Below are 20,681 nucleotides of genomic sequence, written 5' to 3'. Positions count from 1 at the left end.
AACATAACTGTACGTATGACAAGGTATAAAATTCTAGGTTAGATATCACTTCTCTCAGAAATTTAAAAGTGTTGCTCAATTGTCCTCATCTACAATGGCAGTTGGGAAAGTTTTGTGCCATTCTGTCTCCTGAGCCCTCAGAAAGTAGCCCCTTTTCACTATCTGGAAGCTTTTAGGCTCTTGTCTTTGGTGTTCTGAAAAGTTCCAAACCTGTGCCTTGGTGCAGGTTTTTTTGCTTATAGGACTGGATGTATAATGAACTTTTTTATTCTTGAAAAAAATAGAATTATTTCTTTGATAACTTTCTTTTCTTTATTTCTCTCTTTCTGAAACAACAAGTATTTGGATATAGGCCCTTCTGGACTCATCCCATACTTGCTTCTCTTACTTTTCATCTCTGTGGATATTTTTTCTATTTTCTCAGCTTTTTTTAAACTCAAAAACCTCAGTGTTTATCCTCCATATGTTGATTTTTCCAGTCATTATATTTTTAATTTCTAAGAATTCTTTTATATTCTCTGAATATTCCTTTTTATAGCATCCTATTCTTGTTTTTTGGATGTGATATTATACCTTATCTTTACAAAGATTGATCTCTTATTTTAAACTTTCTTTTTTATATATTATTTTTGTTTCTTCTGAGTTTTTTCTATGTTTTGATGTCCAACTCCATGTCAGAGGATTTCCATGCCTGTCTGATTAGTTTTAAAAAATTGAACCTTATTTGTCATGTAACATGAAATGAATTTGAACTCTGTATCTGGTTAAATTTTAGCATGAAACAGTAGGGACACTGTGTGCATAGGAAGAGCTCATCAGGTTGGGGGAATCTCACGGCAGGGTGATTGGTTTTTGCCATTTGGTTGGTAGACCTCCAATTTTCAGTATCAGTATTTAGGAGGGGTATCAGAAAAAAGTGAGAAAAAAACCCCAGATTTGTTCAATCTTCTGTGTTTAACCAGAAATCACTTTCACACTAATTCATCTTCCTAGCACCTACACAGGGGATGGCAAATGGGCAGCCTCTGACCAGATCTCCTGTGAGAGAGTCTTCTTTGGCTTGCACAGGGCATACGATTCCTGAATCTCTTTAGCAGGCGGTATACTCCTCAGTTCATGGACCGCTGCACTCCCTGTTATCAAACACCTGTCCTGAAACCACACTTACGTCATTTTCCCAGGCTTGGGGAGCATTTGAATTCGTGATTACTGCTCTACACATAGAGCACATAGTGCTATTTTTAAAAATCTGCAGCCTAGAGGCTCTATAACCAGAAACAGGAGGGTTGAAATCCAAATATGCTCATTGACATAGTTTTGTTCTCCATGCCCTGGTCCCATCACTTGCTCTACCTGCTACTTGTGGAGAATCAGTGGTCACTTACAGCTTCTCTCATGAAAGGCAAGCTAAATGGAGAGCTTACTTGTATTACTTTGTCATATGTATTGGGATACACAGAAAGACAAAGGAGTCCACTTCCTCTATCAGACCCCTAACTCTGCTTCGATGAAATATATTTATTAAAATAAGAATTATAGGATATTTAGAACCAGAAGGGAAGCTGGCTCAAACTCCTTGCTTCACTATTGAGGAAACAAAGCTCCATAGTGAGGAAGGCCATTTTCCCACAAAGACAGCTGTTGATGAGGGAGTCCACATCGGTGTGCAGGGCTCCTGGCTTCCAGTCTGATACTCTTTCTGATCACCTCCGAGGAGGGAAGTGAGGAGATTAGGGACTTACTGTCCTACACGCAGCAACGTATCCTGTCTGTGTAGAGGGTCACTCGGCCTTTACTGCCTTCCCTGAACTGCAAGGAATAATGCACGAATGATACTGCCACTATTCTGTATTTTCTGGTCATAGCCTTTCAGTGAGTCATATTCATATTTGGTGCTATGTAAGCATCACACGCAGCTGGGAGAGTGGAGCTGAGGATGCTCTGGCTTCTTAATGTCTGCGTACATCATCAGGCTTTGTGTGACATCATGATTGTAGGTTTGTGATTCATTGGTAGAAATGATATTCAATATTAAACTGTAGCCTTCAGGGAATTTTGATGTAAGTGAAAGAAAATCAGTGTTTACTTCTAAAGTGAGAAAACTTAATGGGGACTTTTTTTCTAATGACTAAATATTCCCTTGCTATCTAATCTGAGTCTCCAATGTGTTATATCTTCTCATATGGGTGTTGCAGGAACTTGTGGAGCTCGAAAGGGCCTGGGTGACCCAGCTCCCAGTGCGCAGCTGGCCTGAGTGTCATGTTACTTGTGCCTTTACAGAGTGACAGCCTTACTTTCCGTAGGTTATCACACTTCGAACCGTACATACACCTCTCTTCCCCACTGTGAAAGTAAGTCTCTGCAAGCTGAAAGCAGGAAGCAGTACTTGGCAATAATGAAAAATCGAAAATGATTATCTCAAAACATCTCATTGCAATTGGGTAGGAGATGATTTTAGTTTCCATGGGGACAGAAATAAAAATAAGTGCAGTAACTTCTGTACTTTCAACAACTGTGTCATGAAATCCACCTTGACACTTTCCACCCAAATCCTGTAGTGTGCTCACTCTTACCACATTTCAAGTATAGCACATGTCACACAGAGAAGTAGACATCTAAAGTAGTCTTGTCCTTTGGGGGGTGGTTCTGAGCTTCAGTCTCCAGACCCAGGAAGGAAGACCTGAGAGGTGGGAATGGGGGGTAGGGTGGTTACGCAGGATGCCTCGACTGGAAAGTCCAAACTTGAGCTGTTATCCCAGATAGCAAAGGTCTTAAATATTATACATTTATAAAAATCTTAAATATACATTAGGGAATTCTGATGTAAATATAAGAACCATCGATGTGTACTTTAACATGGGTAGGACATTGGCTGTAGTCTGTGTTTATATGCCTTTTCCATTTCTAATTTTTGGGGCTGCCGTTACTGTCAGGGGTGTGAGCTGAAAGTGTAAATCATTTGAGCAGCTCCATCTGTATGTGAAAATACCTTAAAATAACTGATGCTTTTGATATTTTGTGGCTTATTTCCATATTCCATCTTCTTTTCTTGTATCAGTCAGGAATCCTGAGTTAATCTCAGTAACTACACGCATATTCTCCAGAAAAACTGATACTATGGTTTCCCCTGGGCTATCTCTGCAAGGGTGTAGCCAGTGATAATAGCTACCAGACCTTTTCTGTTCTGCTATACACATCAACTGTTTTCTCAGAGGGTTCGTCACCAAGTAAATAGTAAAATACACAAGTAGGCAAACTCAGGCAAAGACATCTGAAATGCCAATGTTGGTGTTAAAGAGAAAATCTGCTGGCACTTTTCCAATACATATTAATAGCAATTGCTTGTGATAAATAAGATAAAAGTTTCAAAAAAGGAAAAGACTTCATAGAGGTCTTATGAAAATCTCTCTTTAAGGGTACAGAGTACCTGTAATTGTACATATGTGTAATATGTCTGTTAATTTGGTTGTGCTCTGATGTTCTTGATGTTAGAGGGGCAGCGAAGCTGGAATCATCCAGGTGACTTCTGCAATCACTATTTTGCTATTATGTACTTCAGTTTAGTAAGTCTATAGGACAGAATATAATGGATACCCCTTCTTGACTCCAGTGAAACACAAGAATTTCCTTCCTGTAGAATGCAGTATTCTGCAATTACTCATAGGCACGAGATACTCCTGAAATGCCAGAGGATGGATGTACTCTTTGGAGAAACAATTTCTACCTGAAAATTCGTTCTCTTTAAATTGTAGTCACAAACTAGCGAAAATTTGACAGGGCAGAAGACTTTAAGCATGTTATGAAAATATCTTCCTGATTTATTGTCTCTGCAATGATACGTTTATGTTTTATAACATGAGTCTTAATGAACAGTGACATGGTGATAGACTTAGAATAAATCTAATAGTCCTGTCTTTACGGCCAAACATCATCTGTCAACAATCAATCCTATTTTCTTCCAGCTTTCAATAAAATTTATATTTTTAGATAAAAATGCAATCTTCATTTAAAGAGGGATTATTTTAAGGCATTACTACAATTAGAAATTTTAAGCAAGAATGCTTTTTTGAAGTGGCATTTTTATGAGCATCTTACTTTACATGTGGTTTTACCATGCAAAGGGTCATCTGGGGATCTGTTAGAAACATGGAGGCTTGGAATTGCTGACTCAGAATCCTCATTTAACAAGGTCCCCAGGTGATGGAGAAGCACTGGCTGAGAGGACACTAGCTGGAAGGAACTATTTAGCATCATATTGAGTTGGGGTATTGCTCTATACATTATCTCGGGAAGAGAGTTGTTTTACTCCAGTGGTCAAAAAGGAGTTCCTATTCCTCTGTCAATTTTGGACAAGTCAGTGGGATTTGGGAGAAGTTTACGCGTTTTTCTTTATCTGCCAATTTGGATAATAATAGTATTTACTTCAAATAATTGTGAGGTTAGTTTAAATATGATTATGCATAAATATTATTATGATTATGAAACATAATTACCTGGAGAGTGTGAAAAATGTGAGCCTGTCATTATCCTCTAACATGTTACCAAGGGCACGTGTGATGCTGGCTTTTATCTGTGGGAGGCACATTTGTGTTTAATTTAAGACATCAAATAACATAATGTCATGGTAAATATGGCGACAGACCTGAAGTTGAATATGAAGGAGCCCTTGTCTCTAGAAGTTTCTATAGAGCCAAGGCTGATATTTCCCCATTATTTCACAATTATTCCAAACATTGTTTGAAGTGTCTACTTGATAGCAACCCATATGCACCTTTTCTTACCACACCTAAATAGAGAAGAACCACACTCTGTGATTAGAATGTGCTAGCGAAACCTGACAGGTGTGATGAGGGCACAGTTGACTAGGGAGCCAGGAAGGCTTACTGGAGAAGGGAAAGTACATCGAACAGAGGAGAGTGTTCTGGGTGCAGAGGAAGTGGCCAGGACACTTTCCAGCTTCTTCCACAGAGGACACGCGCTCGCCCTGCTTCTCCCGCAGTACTGTCATGGCAAGGAGGGCTGGGTTGGGCCTTCCCACTCTGCCACAGTCAGACAGCCCTCTCACATTTATGCGGAACCTGACTTCCCTAGGCTGTGCCAAAGGGCTTTTTAAGGAAATAGTGGGGAGGGAAGACGGGGGAGAGAAGGAAAGAATATGCATATAACCGTGAATGCGCATGGGGGAGACAGAAGATCAGGGTGAGGGTTTGAAGGCCTGCCATAACAAGATATCACAGACTGGGTGGCTTAACCAGTAGAAATTTATTTTCTCATGGTTCCGGCAGCTAGAAATCTGAGATCAAGATGTCATCAAAGTAGGTTTCTTTTAAAATCTCTCTCCCTGGCTTCTAGATGGCGTCTTCTTCCTATGTCTTCACATTGTCTTTACTCTGTACAGGTTGTGTTCTAATCTCTTTTCCTTATCTGAACATCAGTCATTATAAATTAGGGCCTGCTGTAATGACCTCGTTTTTAACTTAATTACCTCTGTAAAGTCACATTCTGAGGTACTTACTGGGAGTTAGGACTTCAACATATAAATTTTGAGGGGACACAATTCAGCCCTAAACAGTGAGAAAGTGGGGTTTGTCTGTGATTTGATGCTGCCTAATAAGTCAGAAAATAATAGGAAACAGAGTCAGTTTTTTATGTCTGTAAGAAAGACGGGCAGCAACTAGTACAAAAGGGAGAAGCGGAGACTTGGAACCCAGCTCACCCGGCTGGTCCCTCTGCCTTGTCCGTCTGTCAGTCATGTGTTGTGGGCGGGGCAGGGTGCTCTTTAAGTGAATGGTTTCCATGATGCCCAGATTATAAACTACCAGGACCACTGTCTTTCTAGTGAAACTTTTGTTTATTTTATTTTTTATGACATAAATGAAAGATGCTGTCACCCACTGGTCATATCCCTTGGCAAATTGCTTAATTTTCTTCAGGCTCAAACTCCCACTCATCATGCCTGCCCTACCACTTGGCAAGTTATAAAGAGAAAATAGATATGGAAGGGCTTTCAGAAGCATAATGCGCTGTCTAAATGTCTATTATTATACCCCTGACTGGCTACTGCCAACCTGTCATTCCGACTGAAGACAGTTGTGTGTTACTTAAGTCCATACATATACTAATTTATGTAAATCAACCTTGTTTGGTGTCTCTTTCTGGCACATATGTATTCTTTTTAAGAATAGATAGCAGTTCAGAGAGAAAAAAACTATTGGGTGTTAAATTTGTTGTGAAAATACACACTAGGGAACTCAGAAGCCAAGAATAAACATAAGACCAGTGATGATTAGTTTTGATTATTAGTTTATGTGAATCACACCTAACAGTCTAAGGGACCAGAAATTGAACTTCAGCATGTATTTTAACTGTGTTAACTAATAAGGGCAAGATAGTTGTTAAGTGTCTTGATACCATTGTTTGTCTGTTTTCATGAAATATAGAAGGGATAGTACTTTAAGTGGCCCACTAGTTTATAATTTCATTAGTACAAACCTGTATTATAATGTTTTATCAGACAACCTCTCAGCTCTTTCTGTTCAATAGCAAGAAGAAGGGAGTGACAACAATAATAAACATATATAGGAGTATGTATAGTTAGTTCGATTTACGGCTGTCTTCTATGTGCATGGTCTCATTTGGGCCTTACCACAGCCCTGTGAGGTCATTACTATTATCCTCAAATTCCAAAGGGGACTCTGAGACCAGGTGAGGTGAATTCTCTGACCTGAAGCTGTAGCATAACCACCAGACCATAGGTGCCTTATCCTGCACAGTATAAAGTTTGTGTCGCCAGTTAATGTCCCCATTGCAGAAAACCTCAGAAGACATAATCTTGCCCAGGAAAAAACCCCCTGTCCAGTGATTTTCTGTGGGCATGAACACAGTCTCTTGGGACCACGTGAGAGCTGGCTGCTGCAGGGAGGGGAGGCGAAGTCTTGGGTGGGAGCCCTGCTTCCCTTGGCTGTGGAAGGATGGTCGGTACAATTGGATGCTGGGAAAGGCTCTTTTTCTTCTTGTTTCTTTTCCTCCTTCCTCGTTCCCTCGAACTGAATTTGTAATTTCTTACTCTTACTTTTTCCTCTGGTACGCATGCTCCTTTCTCTATATAAAGTGTTAACATGAGGATGTATGTGAGGCTCCTTGAGGCAGGGGTGGAACCCGGCCTGCTGTGCACGTGACAGCGCTGCTCGAAGAGCTGACACTGGTGTCGCTCCAGCTGTACCTGTCACCACTTTGCCAGGCCCTCAGGCAGGTTCAGCCAAGTGGGAAGAGGATGAGAACTACTTGGGAATTTTGAAGAAATAGAAAAAAATTTTTTTTCTGGGAATAGGAAGGGGAATGGAAACCCATTATTAAAACAGAATGTAGCTATCTAATAAGTATTTTTTTAGCACTTTCTATATTTCTATTCTAAGTAAGCTGATTTCTCAAATGTCTTTGTTAGTTTATTCATTCAGCTTGTTTATTTATTCAACACTACCATTGACCTACTACCAAAAATCACACACTTTGTGAAGGGAAGCTTTTTATGCTGGAGGCAAGTAAGGTGGCTGTCAAGATTCGGATTGTGGAGTAAAGCAGGGAAATAACCCCAGGTCCCTAAGTTAAGGGACACATTCTCTGGGTGCCTTAGTAGACACAGAGAGGTGGCCAGATAGATAAGTACCCAATGGTCAAAAGTTTGGATATATAGCTTTTAAAAAAATTGAAGTAACATTCTCATAACATAAAATGAGCCATTAATCATTTAAAAATATGTGATTAGGTGACCCTCAGTGCACTCACCGTGTTGTGCAGCTGTTACCTCTGTCCAGTGCTGAGACATTTCATCACCCAGAAGGAAGCCTCACAGCCATTCAGCAGTCACTCTCCATTCTTCCTCTCTCCTCTCTCCCCCAGCCTGGCAACCACGAATCTACTTTTGTCTTTATAGATTTACCTATTCTGAATGTTTTGTAGAGATTACACCACACAATGTGTGATTTTCTGTGTCTGTCCTTGCATATAGCTCTTTAGCTCATGGCCCGGCTCTCAGGACAGAGCTGTTCTAGCTGTGAGATGTGAGAAGCGTGGTCTTGTTGGTGGCCATCAAAGAATCCCATTCACCTGAGTGACCGAGAGTTCTAGTGCCAGGGCCGGTGTCAGTTCTGGGTTGTGGGAGAGGTTCCAGGTTCCTCTTCAGTGGTTTTTCTATAACAAGAAAAGAAGGAAGGGGATTGAGGAAGTGTGCAGGTCGTTCATTTTGCCTCTAGTATTTCTCTTTATCCTAAGGAATAGCTCCCTTCCACCATGGACATCCACCTTCTTGTAGGAGAGGGCTTTTTTCTTCTTTGCAGGCCTTCATGATGGTATAGATTTTATCTATGTGTGTGTGCATGGATGTAAAAACCAGTGTTCCTTCTGGGGATGATTTGATTGATGTATACACTGAAAACATCTTTAATAATTTAATGCCTACTTCAAAGGAGATTATACCAAAAAGCACATTGCTTTTCATTTATTCATTACAGATCTGTCATAGCAGCATTTTTGCCCTGAATTGTAGTGTCATTGTAATAATAAATTTTGTTTTACACTCAGTATATTTTAAAGGACTATAAGCCTTTTAACTAATGTTACTGTCTTATTTAAATTGATCAAATTGGTATTTCAGCACCATGATCTTGCATTTCTTGAAGTCGAGCTAACTAGACGTGGATTCGTTTGATGACTGCTACAGTAGCTGTGCTGGGAAAGTCTAACAGAAGGAATGAGATGGAAATGCAGTCCTGCTCGTTTGTGGTGGCGACAGAAATAAGAGTGAAGAGAGCAGAGCCTGAGTGTGGGGCTTCGTATCTCCTTCCCCTTCACAAGAGATTAGGGCGTTTACCAGCCCTTTGCCTTAAAAGGAGAAAAAGTAGATATATTTGGGAATTGGGAGTGAAGAAAGGGGTAAGATAGGAAATACAAACTAAAAATCAAAGCATATTTTGCAACTTATAGGTATAAACCCGATGTCAAGAAAGGAAAACAGACCTTTTCCCATTCAGAAAGGAGGTAGTTAGTCACCTTACCAGAGTTTAGCAAGCCCTTGTGATATGTTCCCAGAGAGTCCAGGAACATACTCAGATTTTTAAATGATTACAACAAATTTTGAGGGTGTTTCTTTGAATATTTTATTATGAAAATATAACTTGTCTTTAAACAAAACTAAAAGTTGCCCTGAATAGGGGAGTGTAAGCACAGTAAGGATTATAACAATTTTAGGAGAGTGATCTGCATTTATCCAATTCTCAGAGATAATTTAAAAAGAAATCTTATTGGCCATTAGTGCTGTAGTATTTCTGAATTTTTAAAAATGTATTGCTCCAGGTACTCTGCCTAAAAAACTTGGTAGTGTTTCCTCCCTAAAGCAGTGCTGCCTGCTGCAGATGGCGCATTTCCTACCACTGAAAGCACACCTGAGCGTGCTCACACGGCAGCAAGGTACATAGTGTCATCCGCGGTTTGTTTAAGGGAGAATACCGGAACTTTGGGGCAGGACTGCCTCAGGGTCAGATCCGAGCCCTGCTTGTTCGCCTGCGTGTGATGCTGGAAGCATTGAGCAATCCCTGATGCTCCTTATTTGTGAAGTGGGTATTAGAAGCATGCTTCCGTAGGTTTCCTGCGAAGGCTGCATGAAATGGTGAGCACTGAGCACGGCCTTCAGTACAGGCAGGTGATGAGTATACTTCTTGTCTATTTTCTTCACCCACAAACACCATTCATACCAGGTTTTGGAATTCTCAGTGACCAGATGTGAGAGCTGGCAGCAGGCTGCCACATCCCACCATGGATGCCCCTTTCCTGATTCGTGCCCTCACTGCTTCTCTCCTTGTGCCCTTTTGTAACAGAGTTGTTACAGTACTGCTCTGAGCTCTTTGTTGTCACAAATGTTGTGTTTGTCTCCTAATGCCCAGCATTTGGGGTATAGCTTAGCACAAACCAGTGCTCTAGGTCCATTTGCTCAAGTCATGGTGACTGAGATCCCCCCAAATGTCTGCTAGGGTCCTCTGGTGAGTGTCCCCTAAATCCCTCAGAGCCAGCAGGAAGGGACCTTGCTGTCTCTGGGTCTTTTCCTTGCTCCTCTGACATGTTAGTGGGGAGCCACCCACAGTGCTTCTCTGACTGGGCTCCTCATTCCAGCCCACTCTTGTCTGGAGACCCCTGCTGACTTCGTGTCTTATGTGACTTGAGTAAGGTCTCTGACTTCTTGGTGCTGTTTCCTTTCCTGCCCCCCAGAAGCCTTTGCTCCTCAGTGGTGTCTGACCCAGAACATTCAATCAGTTCTGTTTTTATAATGACAGTGCCTACCCTTTTCTTTGCCAAACTCCTCTGCTCCTCACTTAAAGTGTGTCTGCCTCAAGGCATGGATCACATTTGTTCCTATAGAGTAGGGTTGGGACATGGGTGTAGAGATGGGGATATACTGTTTTCTTTTTCCGTATTTTTTCATTACCATTTATTTCCCTTAAACCCCCCTCCTCCCTGCAATTACCACACTGTCGTCCATGTCCATGAGTACTTTTTGCTTTTTGTTTATTTCTTAATCCTTTACCCCCTAACCTCCCCCCATGATTGTCATCTTGCTCTCATTTATGAGTCTGTCTCTATTTTGCTTGTTAGTTCAGTTTGTTCATTAGATTCCACATATGAGTGAAAGCATATGATACTTGTCTTTCTCTGACTGGCTTATTTCACTTAGCATGTCCTCCAGGTCCATCCATACTGTCACAAAGGACAAAATTTTCTTCTATTTTATGGCCAAGTAGTATTTCATTGGATATTTCAAATGTCCCATAGTTGTTTTATCCACTCATCTATTGATGGACATGGGGGCTGCTTCCATACTGTGGTGATTGTAAATAATGCTGCAGCGAACAAGGGGTGCTTCTCTTCTTTTGAATTAGTGTTTTGGGTTCCTTCAGATATATTCCCAAAGGTGGAATAGCTGGGTCAAAATGCAGATCCATTTTTAATTTCTTGAGGTATCTCCATACTGTTTTCCACAGTGGCTGCACCAATCTGCCTTCTCACCAGTGGGGAAAAAAGTCTTCCCCTTTCTCCACATCTTCACCAGTATTTATTTGTTGATTTATTGATGATAGTCAGTCTGACTGGTGTGAGGTGATATTTCATTATGACTTTAATTTTCATTTATCTGATGACTAGTGACATTGAGCATCTTTTCATATGTCTATTTGCCATCTGAGGAATATACTCTTTTCAATTCTGGGAGATTTTTCTCATCTTTATTTTGGTCTTAGGCATAAAACTCAGAAATTCTTAGCAAGCACTGTGGGTTATATTTCATGAATCTCTCGTCTTTCTGTGCCATCTGGCAGATCTGCTTCCCTTCCACCTTAGCTTCGGCCCAGCATTTGGCCTTCCCGAGGGCCTTGCCCTGGTCGGCATGCTTAGGCATGGCCAGGGCCCTACCCACACTGTTCGACGTGAAGCAGCTGAATGAAAATTTGAAAGGTGCAGCCTTGCTGTACTATTGTTAATCTGCATGATGACAAACTCCATATTTTTGTAATATCTTAAAAACAAGTATTTTTTCTTTATTTTAAAAAGTGCATTTTTGATATTATATAATCAAATTTGAGACTTTATTTTTCAAAGAATATAGGAATTCATGGTTCAACTTTTTCTTCTTCAAAATAATGTTGAGTGGAATTTTATCCTGAAGTTTTAGTCTACTTCTTTACTTCGAAAACTGAAAGCTTATGTTAACTCATTATATAAATTGTTAAGACCATTAAGAGTTCCATAACAAGTATTTGGGCCGTGAGAAGAGAACAGACTTTCAGAGCTGGAGGGGAGGTCAAGGTTAATTGTGTTTCAGACCCTCATTTCACAGATGCCAGAGGATTAAGCAGTCCATCCAATGTCAGACAGCTGGAAAGAGGCAGGTCTGCAGTCCTAACATTCTATGTTTTTTCTATGTAGCCTAAAAAACCCCCCAAACTATTATTTTATTGGGCAATCACAAAATATAATAGCTCCAGGAAAGAATGTATCATAACAAATGGGAAGGGATTTTAATGTGCTTTTTTTTAGGATTTGTGATGTGCCAGGCACTGTATATAACTTGTTTCATTTGGTCCCCATGGAAGTTTTATTGTATTTCCATTTTATAAGTGGGAATCTGAAACTCACAGGAGTTAGGTAAAGCCAGTAAGTGCCTGGCTGGGACTTGACCCTGAGTCTTTCTCCCTCCAAAGTCTTGGCTCTAGAGCTCAGCCTCCTGCTCTTTTTTAAAGTGGGCTTACACGCATCCAAATAACAGTAAATGTGCCTCATTATACTTTTAAGAATACTTGAGCACTTATTATTTTTATAGAAAGGACTAACAGTTTCTCAGTCTCATATCTGCATAACAATCAATTTTGGTAGTTGGAGGTATACTGTCAACTCTCTTGAGCATTGTGTAGAAAAGTGTCCACAGCTGGTGCTAGAAAATCTGGTGGGTTTACATCCTGGTGCTGTTACCATTGCCCTCTTTGTATTTAGAGATGTAAATACACATCAGGCCCCAGTGGGGGGGGATATTCTCTCCACCAAAACTTTCTCTTACCTCCTCCTCTGGGCCAGACACTCCGCTGGCCATCAGCAAGGACCTGGCAGTGTAGATTTCTCTCTACCATGGGGCTTAGAGCATTGGTTTTGCAGTCACATGCTTAATTCTAATTCTGGCCCTTCCATTTAGAAACAGTGGGGTCTTGGATTAGATATTTGATCTCTTTGTACCTTGGTTTTCTTACCTGTGAAATAGGAATAAATACCAACCTCACAGGAATGTTGTAAGGATTAAATGAGAATACATGTATGAAGACTGGTGTTCATTAGGCACTCAGTAAAGGTTAACACAATATATACAGTAAAGTATTAAGCAAATATGAGGAAGTTTTACATAACAGTTATTATGTTACAGTCAAGTAAACTAAACATTATTATAATACCAGAAAATGTCGGTTACACTTCTTATTGTAAACCATTATTCCTTTTGATCCATCAGAGGCTAGCAGAAATAGTAGATGAGGAAGAAGATGGAGAGAAAGAAAGCAAGGATGCAGAAAAGAAAGAAGAATCTTCAGGAATGAATGGTGAAGTTGAAGCGGAAGGAGGTGAAGAGGCTACAGCTGCCTCTGAGCAGGCTGAGGAGATGCCGGGGCACCAGGATGAGCAGGGAGGTCCTGTGCGTGTCAGTGGAGGCACCAATGAAGAAAATGGTGAGGAACTGGATCAGGTCAATAATGAGCTTCAAGAGGCAGTGGAGAAGGAAATAAAGTCTCAAGGAGCACCTGACAATGAACAAGAGGAGGTATTTCTATTGCTTTTGCTCACTTGTGTGTATGCATTAATGTGTGTGTGCGCACTTAGGGAGTTATTCTAGCACTTAGGACTTACACTGAAACCACTTGTTGAGTAGGGGATGGTCAGTGCCATTTACTTGACGATATTATTTTAGTAAGTTAAGAAGTACTCTCAACCACCAATCTGGCAGTTTATATGTCCACCCTTGTCATCCATCCATTCATCCATCCATCCATCCATCCATCCATCCATCCATCCATCCCATCCATTTCCTACCTTATTCCACAAAAAAATGTACGGAGCTTCCTAAGAACATATACAACAAAAGAAAGACATGTAAGTAAGAAGTACAATTGAGTTAAGACCAGGGGAGTTATAAACAAGCAGACTGTCAAGACCAGTGAGACACTGACACTATTTAAAGAACATTGTCTCTGTTATGGGTGACTTCTTTACTCTCTAGAAATATTACACTTCAGTTTGTTTAGTCCACTTTAAATGGGTTAATTGAATTAAGTGCAAAATATTCCAAGCACTTAATAATGTACAGTACTGTTCATTACACAACAAAGGGAAGAAATACATGTTGGAGACCCCTGCCCAGCCTGCTTTCCCACCACTGCCCCAGAGCAGGATATTCTCAAGTCCTGACATTCCTCCATGGGACTGACAAAGTTCGACATGATGGGTTAAGTTAGATGCCAGTGATGAACAGACCGAAGTTGAGTCTTTCAGTGTAAGAGGCCAGTGCGCCCCACAGCATTCTCACAGTCTGCTTGTGCCCTTCCTTCCTGTCTGTCCAGCAGCTCAGGGCCCTCCTCCCTCACGTGGGCCTTGGTCTCTTCATCCCCGACAACCTCGTGTGGTGAATGAGGTCTTCTTGATTGTTGTTTAGTGATTCATCTGTTTTATCTTTTTTAGGGAGGCCAAGTTTAGTAATGGTAAAATGCAAAATGTTTTCTTGGCCAGATTTGAATAACCAGTACTAAGTTATCTGTAATCTACTGTATGGTTTATACAAAAACACTCTTAACATCTAAATCAAAACACTCAATCTGCCTCATCTTTTCTGAGCATGAGGTAATCACAGTCCAGTTCTGTGAGAAATTTCCCATATACAGTTCTACATGGTTATTAAAATTTAGCTAATTCTGAAGTTGTTTGTAGCTACATTAAAAAAGGAATTCAGTCAATTACATGACTTCCTTTATCTCCATAAGGAAACAAAATTAATTTCCCAAGGAAGTCAAAAGAAAAAATGTTCCTCAAGGGAAGCAAAATTTCTCGTGTGAGGGTTCTTGTAGGAAGCACACTGATGTAGTGCGTCTGCAGGGTCCTAAGCTCTTTGTCATTGTGGTGGCCTTTGAGGAACGTTTACAGCATGAAATCAAAGTGTAAATTCTGTGTGGGACAGATGGTAAAATCCAATTATGGACCTTGTTCCAGTGGTTCAGCTTCCTTTAACGTTATAACCCAAATGTTTTTTAATAGAAGTAAATAGATTGCATGCCCTTCCATTCCATAAATTTAACTTTTAAAAACAGGCCTTTCCTAGGAATTGGGTAGCAGTCAAGATCAAGGTTATATCATTTGAAGTACAGGTGTTAATGGTATGTATTGAGGGCAAATCTAAATTCTTGGGAATCAAATGAACAAGTGCCTAATATGTGATTAATTAGGGGTTTTTAAGACTATACAACTGCCTAAGACAGAGCAGTTACCCACAAGAGATTCAACCTTATTGGCCTCATCTCTCTTATAATGGTATTGTATTTGTTTTCATTTTATTTGTATTAGTATAGGTGCACTTTAAGCATACCGATTATATGAAAAACCAGATTTATATGAATTATTAATTATACATTAATAATTAACTTTTTCAAAAGAATTCTTTACTTATAAAATGACTAAAAATTTAGTGTACCATGTAACACTTCATTCCATGTAACAGTTCCTTGGGACAGTGTGACATGATTATAGGAAAACAGCAGGAAGCACATGACAAATACAGAATAACCACCTGCCGTTTACTGAGCTTGTATGGTGGTCAAGATGCTTGAGACACTTCAAAAGAGAACAATGTGAAGAGATAGTTCCAGCAACCTTTCTGTTTTTGAGCCTGCAGCCTGCAGGGAAAGGGACCTGGAGCTCACCCTGTTCTCCCCACACTGCTAGTGCTGTGGGGGCTGCGGCGCCCCCAGGACTCCATGGAGCAGAGCCTGAGAAGCACCTAATTCTAACCTCACCCCCTTGGTTTTCAGTCTAGTGGGGAAAGACAAATTAATTATACATGAGACGATGTTATTAATACATATGAGGCGTCCAAGTGGCAGGGACAAAGGCCGCTGCTGGAGAAATGCTGCCTCTGTGTTTTCATATCCTGTTCTGCTCTCATCTGCTTGATACTTTGTGCTGCTTGGTGCCATAGTCACAAAGAATTGGAGAATTCTAGTAGAAAAGTAACAGAAGAATAGCTAGCATGGGACTGGATTAATGTGACACAAGGGTAGAATTGCTGCATTTTTCTCTGAAAATGCTAAAATGAAAAATATAAACATGCTGTTGAAAAGAAAAGCTCAAAAATAAAGAAAAACATCAAGAGAAAGAAAATGTCCTTAAAAAGAGCACAAGAAATAAGTCTGTGCCTTTAAAGCACAGAGTGGATTCTGGCTCCACAAAGGGCTTCTGCGCAGTGGTGGGGAGACTGGTGTGTCCACTGGGTGATGATTCAGTTAAAAACACAGCTACCCAATTTCTGTTCTTAACTGAGTACTTATATGGTTAAATGGAATACTGAGCATTTTTTTCCTTGTAAGTTTTATTACCTTTGCAACTAAATCACTAAATATCTTTGTTTTGATCTGTTTTGCTCTAGGCTGACTCAGACCCTCAAAGACCACCAAGGCCAGAAGTAAAGATCACTGGTCCACAGGAAAATGATGACAATGAACAAAGCAAGGACTATGCTGTTGTAGCATAAATGACTTTTAAAAAGAGAGTGTGGTCATAAGAAAAATGAAGGGTTATAATACTTGAATAACACATATAGTTATTGCTAAACATAACACAAGAGTGGGGTTAAAAATTACTTACTGGATTGTAAAATTAGAGACCTAATGGAAAGATTAGGTAAATTTGAATAGCTACTGAAGGAGAGTGGCTTCTTATGGGATGTGTTCTTCCAAGTCACTTTAAGTAAAGTAAGAGAAGAGGGGTAGAGGAGAATCTGACCAGGAGGCAGTTGGGATCTGGTTTCTGTGAAGAGTGAAGAAATGGGATCACTCCTGTTGCCTAGTTTCTTACATAGTTAGAAGTGAAGTTCTTAGATGGCAGCATATGCTAAAGCACTTACCTGAGAAGGCATAGTTTTAAATGATAATGGGAAAGCATGTATTATTTTTAAGCAATAACTCTTGAATAAACAAATTATAATTTAGTTTCAGAGAAAATTTGAAGATGGCAATAGATTGAAATGTTTCCATGACTTGTTGACATCCTGTTCTTTCTTCCTCCTTAACCAGAATCCGCCTAAAAAGAATTAAAAAGAATGTGAGGGATTCATTTTGGAAGGAGGAAGTATTCATTTAGTGTATTAGTGATTGATATTGTCATGTTCCTTCCTTAAGTGCTTCAGGTTTAGTCCTTGTGGCTTTCAGGATGGAATTATAAAGAAACATCCAATTATATTACTGAGGCTGGCTGGATGGTTTGCAAATTCCTAGTATCCTATGGATTTTCACTGGCCCAGTCTATCTTTACCAGTAATATACCTCTCTACTTCCTCATGGTAGGAAACTCAATATTGGCTGTTCCAAAGACTGAATTTTGCAAAAGGAAAATGTAGGCTTATGATGAGTTTCTCATGCTCAATTTCACTTGCTTTTTGCCTTATTTCTGTTAGCAGACTGTCTTGTTACATTTTGTCCCTAAGGATATCAGCAAATACTTATTTTCAAGCCAGTTACAGCTAGACTTTCTAGCAGATTCCTTTCCATATAATTAGAAATTATCTGATAGAAATTATAGAAAAAAGTTTAAAATTGCTATAATGAAACTAGTTCCAAATTACTAGTTTGTGGGATTAGTAACTCACAATTGCCTTGTTAGATATATATGGGGAAAAACATAAATAATATTTTTGTTATATAGAAATGATCATTTGAAATTTAAGCTGCTAGTGTTTTCATAGAATTCATTATTAACTATAAGTTTAAAAATTTCCCCTCCAGGTTTTATAACCAACTGCTTGGAATCAGAGTAGTTATATAAAATACTTAATAATGCTATAGAAAATGGATATATTTTTCTTAGCAGCTACTTCAATATTTTCCACAAATAGGAAGTGTAAGTGGAGGCTATAATGTAACAGTATTAGAAAGAGATAATGATATGAGTATATTAATCTGGGAGGTTGAATTATAGATGAGGCACTATATTTCTAGCTTAAAATCTAGATCGTGCTGTCTACTAGTACGCTTATTGTCAAATGGGACGATAAAATCACCATAGATGCCAAGCGACAGTCTTGTGTTGCTAGGGAAGTAGATTACCTGGTTTTTCAATGTTAAATTCCCATACTGGGCCTGGGTTAATGATTTTAAATCATCTATAAAAATAAGGGATTAAATATAAGAAATTATATAACTAATTATCAAGGCAATTTTTTCCTTCTCTTTAATGAGATTTTCCTCTGTTTTCCTTTCAATAAAGATATTGTCTTGTTTTTCCCCTTTCCTTCATTATCCTATAAAGCTTAGGTTTTCAGGAGCTTTTAAAAATCATATTAAAGGAGAACTATGTTGTTTTACATTAAAAAAAAAGTTTTGTAATTTTTTTGCAAAGTTTTGTATTTCACATATGTTTCAAGAAAATGATAGGCCACAACTGTGTTCTAACTTGAGGGAACGAACAACTAGTAATCACTTTAAAAAAAGAGAATAAAATATGTTGTCTAACCAATGAAAACTATGGACATCACTTTGGGGATGACTTTAACATGAATAATGAAAGTTAACGTACCTCACAGGTGTGGATGTTTTCTCCGTGGGAGTGGCAGCTGCTGGGGCAGAGGAGCTCCACACATGGAGACTCCCTGCAGGTTGGAGGCCGTTGCGTGTGGAGCAGTGGGGGTCTCCTTGAGGCTTCAGTCCGGGGTTGGGTTTTACAGAGCGAGGATGCTATGAAAACTCATGTAGCTTTTATGTGATAACCAGTAGAATGCTTTAAGGTGTTAGCTTTCATGATAGATTTCCTAGTTTTAATTCTATGGAACTCTTGTTAATCTTAATTGGTTTTATGACATTTGTAAACAAGTGGTTTATCAGTTGAATTAAAACATCAGAGTTTTGCAGATCAAATGAAGGAGATTTTGATTAAAGTCACTTTCATGCTAAGGATATTTTACCATCTGTTAAGGTAACTATAGAGAATTCATAGGCTTCTCGTTATAAAACATGACACTATGATCATAAGATAACTTTTTGTTCATTTTTTTTCCTGTGGCCACAAGGTGACTATTTATTAAAACATTTTTGGTTATGTTTTTTGGGGACTATTAGAATGCCAGACTCACAGGAAGATTATGGTAGTCCATGCATTCCGTTCCGTTCTGAGTGGTACTTCCCGCTGTCGTCTGTGAAGACAGAACTGGCCGGTGCCTGTGCGTGTGGCCCAGCGTCAGCCCGCACCTCTGTAGGCCTGCAGTTGCGAAGACATGCTAATGTGAAATTATTCACACTAGCTCTTCCAACTTATAGCTAATAAATCAACATGCTAAGAATTTCACTAAATAACCCATCTTCTTCACAAAAGATGAAGTTAATTCAGCAAGGAAACATTTATGTATTTAAAATTGTGGCTGCAGAACAACAGGAGGGCATCTTTGTCTTGTTAACAGACTTTCCTACAGAATTATTTCTATACTTTCATTTTTTTTGCTGAGTACATAGCAGAAACAAAATTTCAGAAAGTAGATTAATTGCTAAACAGAAAGCATCACATCTGAACTGGTGCCAATCAGAATAGAAATAGACTATAGGCATACACACATATACATAGCAAATACTTACACAGATGCACTCACACACTTTAAAATATTGAAAAGACCTCTTCGTTATTAATGGAATAAGACTGTTTTGAGAGAAGCAATGCATTAAAAACATGGAGAGGAGATGCTAAAAAATGATGGATATCATGGTGCTTTAAGACTTGGTTCCCAAAGACTTTAAAAGATTTAAATTTCTCCTCAAAATAAGAAAGCCACCAGCATTTCAGTGAAAGATTTATTTTAGAGAGGGGTGAATATATAGAAATCTTATTTCCTGAAATAGTTACTGCGTGTAGTTTTTTACTTCTTTGTCACCAGTCTTAAGTACCATATACTTTTAAGTACAGGATATTTGGTACCAACACGGGCTAGGTGAGAAGGTTATTACTGCTTGTGAATGTGTGTGTGATTTACATGAATGTATAGAGTGCTCTTTGCTAACAAGCATCCAGATTCACTACAAATAGTATAAAACTAGTCCACTCATGTTGAAGTTTGGTGCAGCAGCTCCGTAACTTCCTTGTGTGAATGCAGTGCCCTAGACTGGACTCACTTTTTGAAAAGGTTAGGCTGTCATTCTAATGTGATGAGCACATAAAGTTCTGGTTATTGAATATCATGCGTGTAAATACTGTAAGATTTTTGCTTCTCAGAAAACCTTCTGGTGTATAGAAGGGTCTGATTTTTGCTCTCACCACATGCAATTAGGATATTTCCTGCCATGAAGTCCAAGTGACTTGGATGAAGAATCAAAGTGTGTCCCCACGAGCTGGTAAGGAAGAAAGATATTGTTTATGAAGAGGCATAGCATCCTGTAGGATATGGGGAATTAGGAAAGAATTTAAAAATATCTGGATAACCATAAAACATCTATCAAAACAGGAGATAACTATTGGAGCTAGCTCCATCAACTTAAGCCAAAACAATTTAGCCTAAATCCATGAATGGTACCAAATGAATTCTCTGTAGCTTCATCAGATTAAACCACCTAGTGTACCTGAGTGAGTTGTCACCAATGCACTGGCATCTGAGAAGATGAAATGACTGTAGTCAATTTTAGAAGATGTTTGGAGAAAATCAGTTCTGTGTTTTTGCTTCAATGCTCTCTTGTGCCTTAAATCTTTAATATGTACAGTGATAAGGGGTGGTTGTCATTGTTGTAAGTGAAGTTCAAAATTCCCTTAATGAAGATTGAGTTCATCCTTTTTATATGATTTGTGTTTAGAACTTCTCTTTGTAAGAAAAATTGCTTTGATCAAATTTTGAGCATTAGGCTTTTCTTTATCAGTGCTTACCC

General features: G+C 39.2%; 1 protein-coding gene across 3 annotated transcripts in view; it reads left to right on the top strand.

The window, feature by feature from the left end:
- Positions 1-18,273, top strand: part of DCDC2 (doublecortin domain containing 2) — a 175,908-nt gene extending 157,635 nt beyond the window's left edge. For all 3 annotated transcript variants that reach the window (XM_037136084.2, XM_053668276.1, XM_053668274.1), the window contains exons 10-11: positions 13,040-13,345; positions 16,214-18,273. In XM_037136084.2, coding sequence (XP_036991979.2) covers positions 13,040-13,345; positions 16,214-16,318 — 411 coding nt within the window. In that variant the 3' untranslated portion in view covers positions 16,319-18,273. The remainder of the gene's footprint in view (positions 1-13,039; positions 13,346-16,213) is intronic.
- The last annotated feature ends 2,408 nt before the right edge of the window (positions 18,274-20,681 follow it).

The sequence above is a fragment of the Artibeus jamaicensis genome, unplaced genomic scaffold, assembly GCF_021234435.1.
Source record: "Artibeus jamaicensis isolate MK-2021 breed Jamaican fruit bat unplaced genomic scaffold, CSHL_Jam_final contig_482, whole genome shotgun sequence".
Classification (NCBI taxonomy): domain Eukaryota; kingdom Metazoa; phylum Chordata; class Mammalia; order Chiroptera; family Phyllostomidae; genus Artibeus; species Artibeus jamaicensis.
This window is presented reverse-complemented; position numbering and strand designations above follow the sequence as displayed.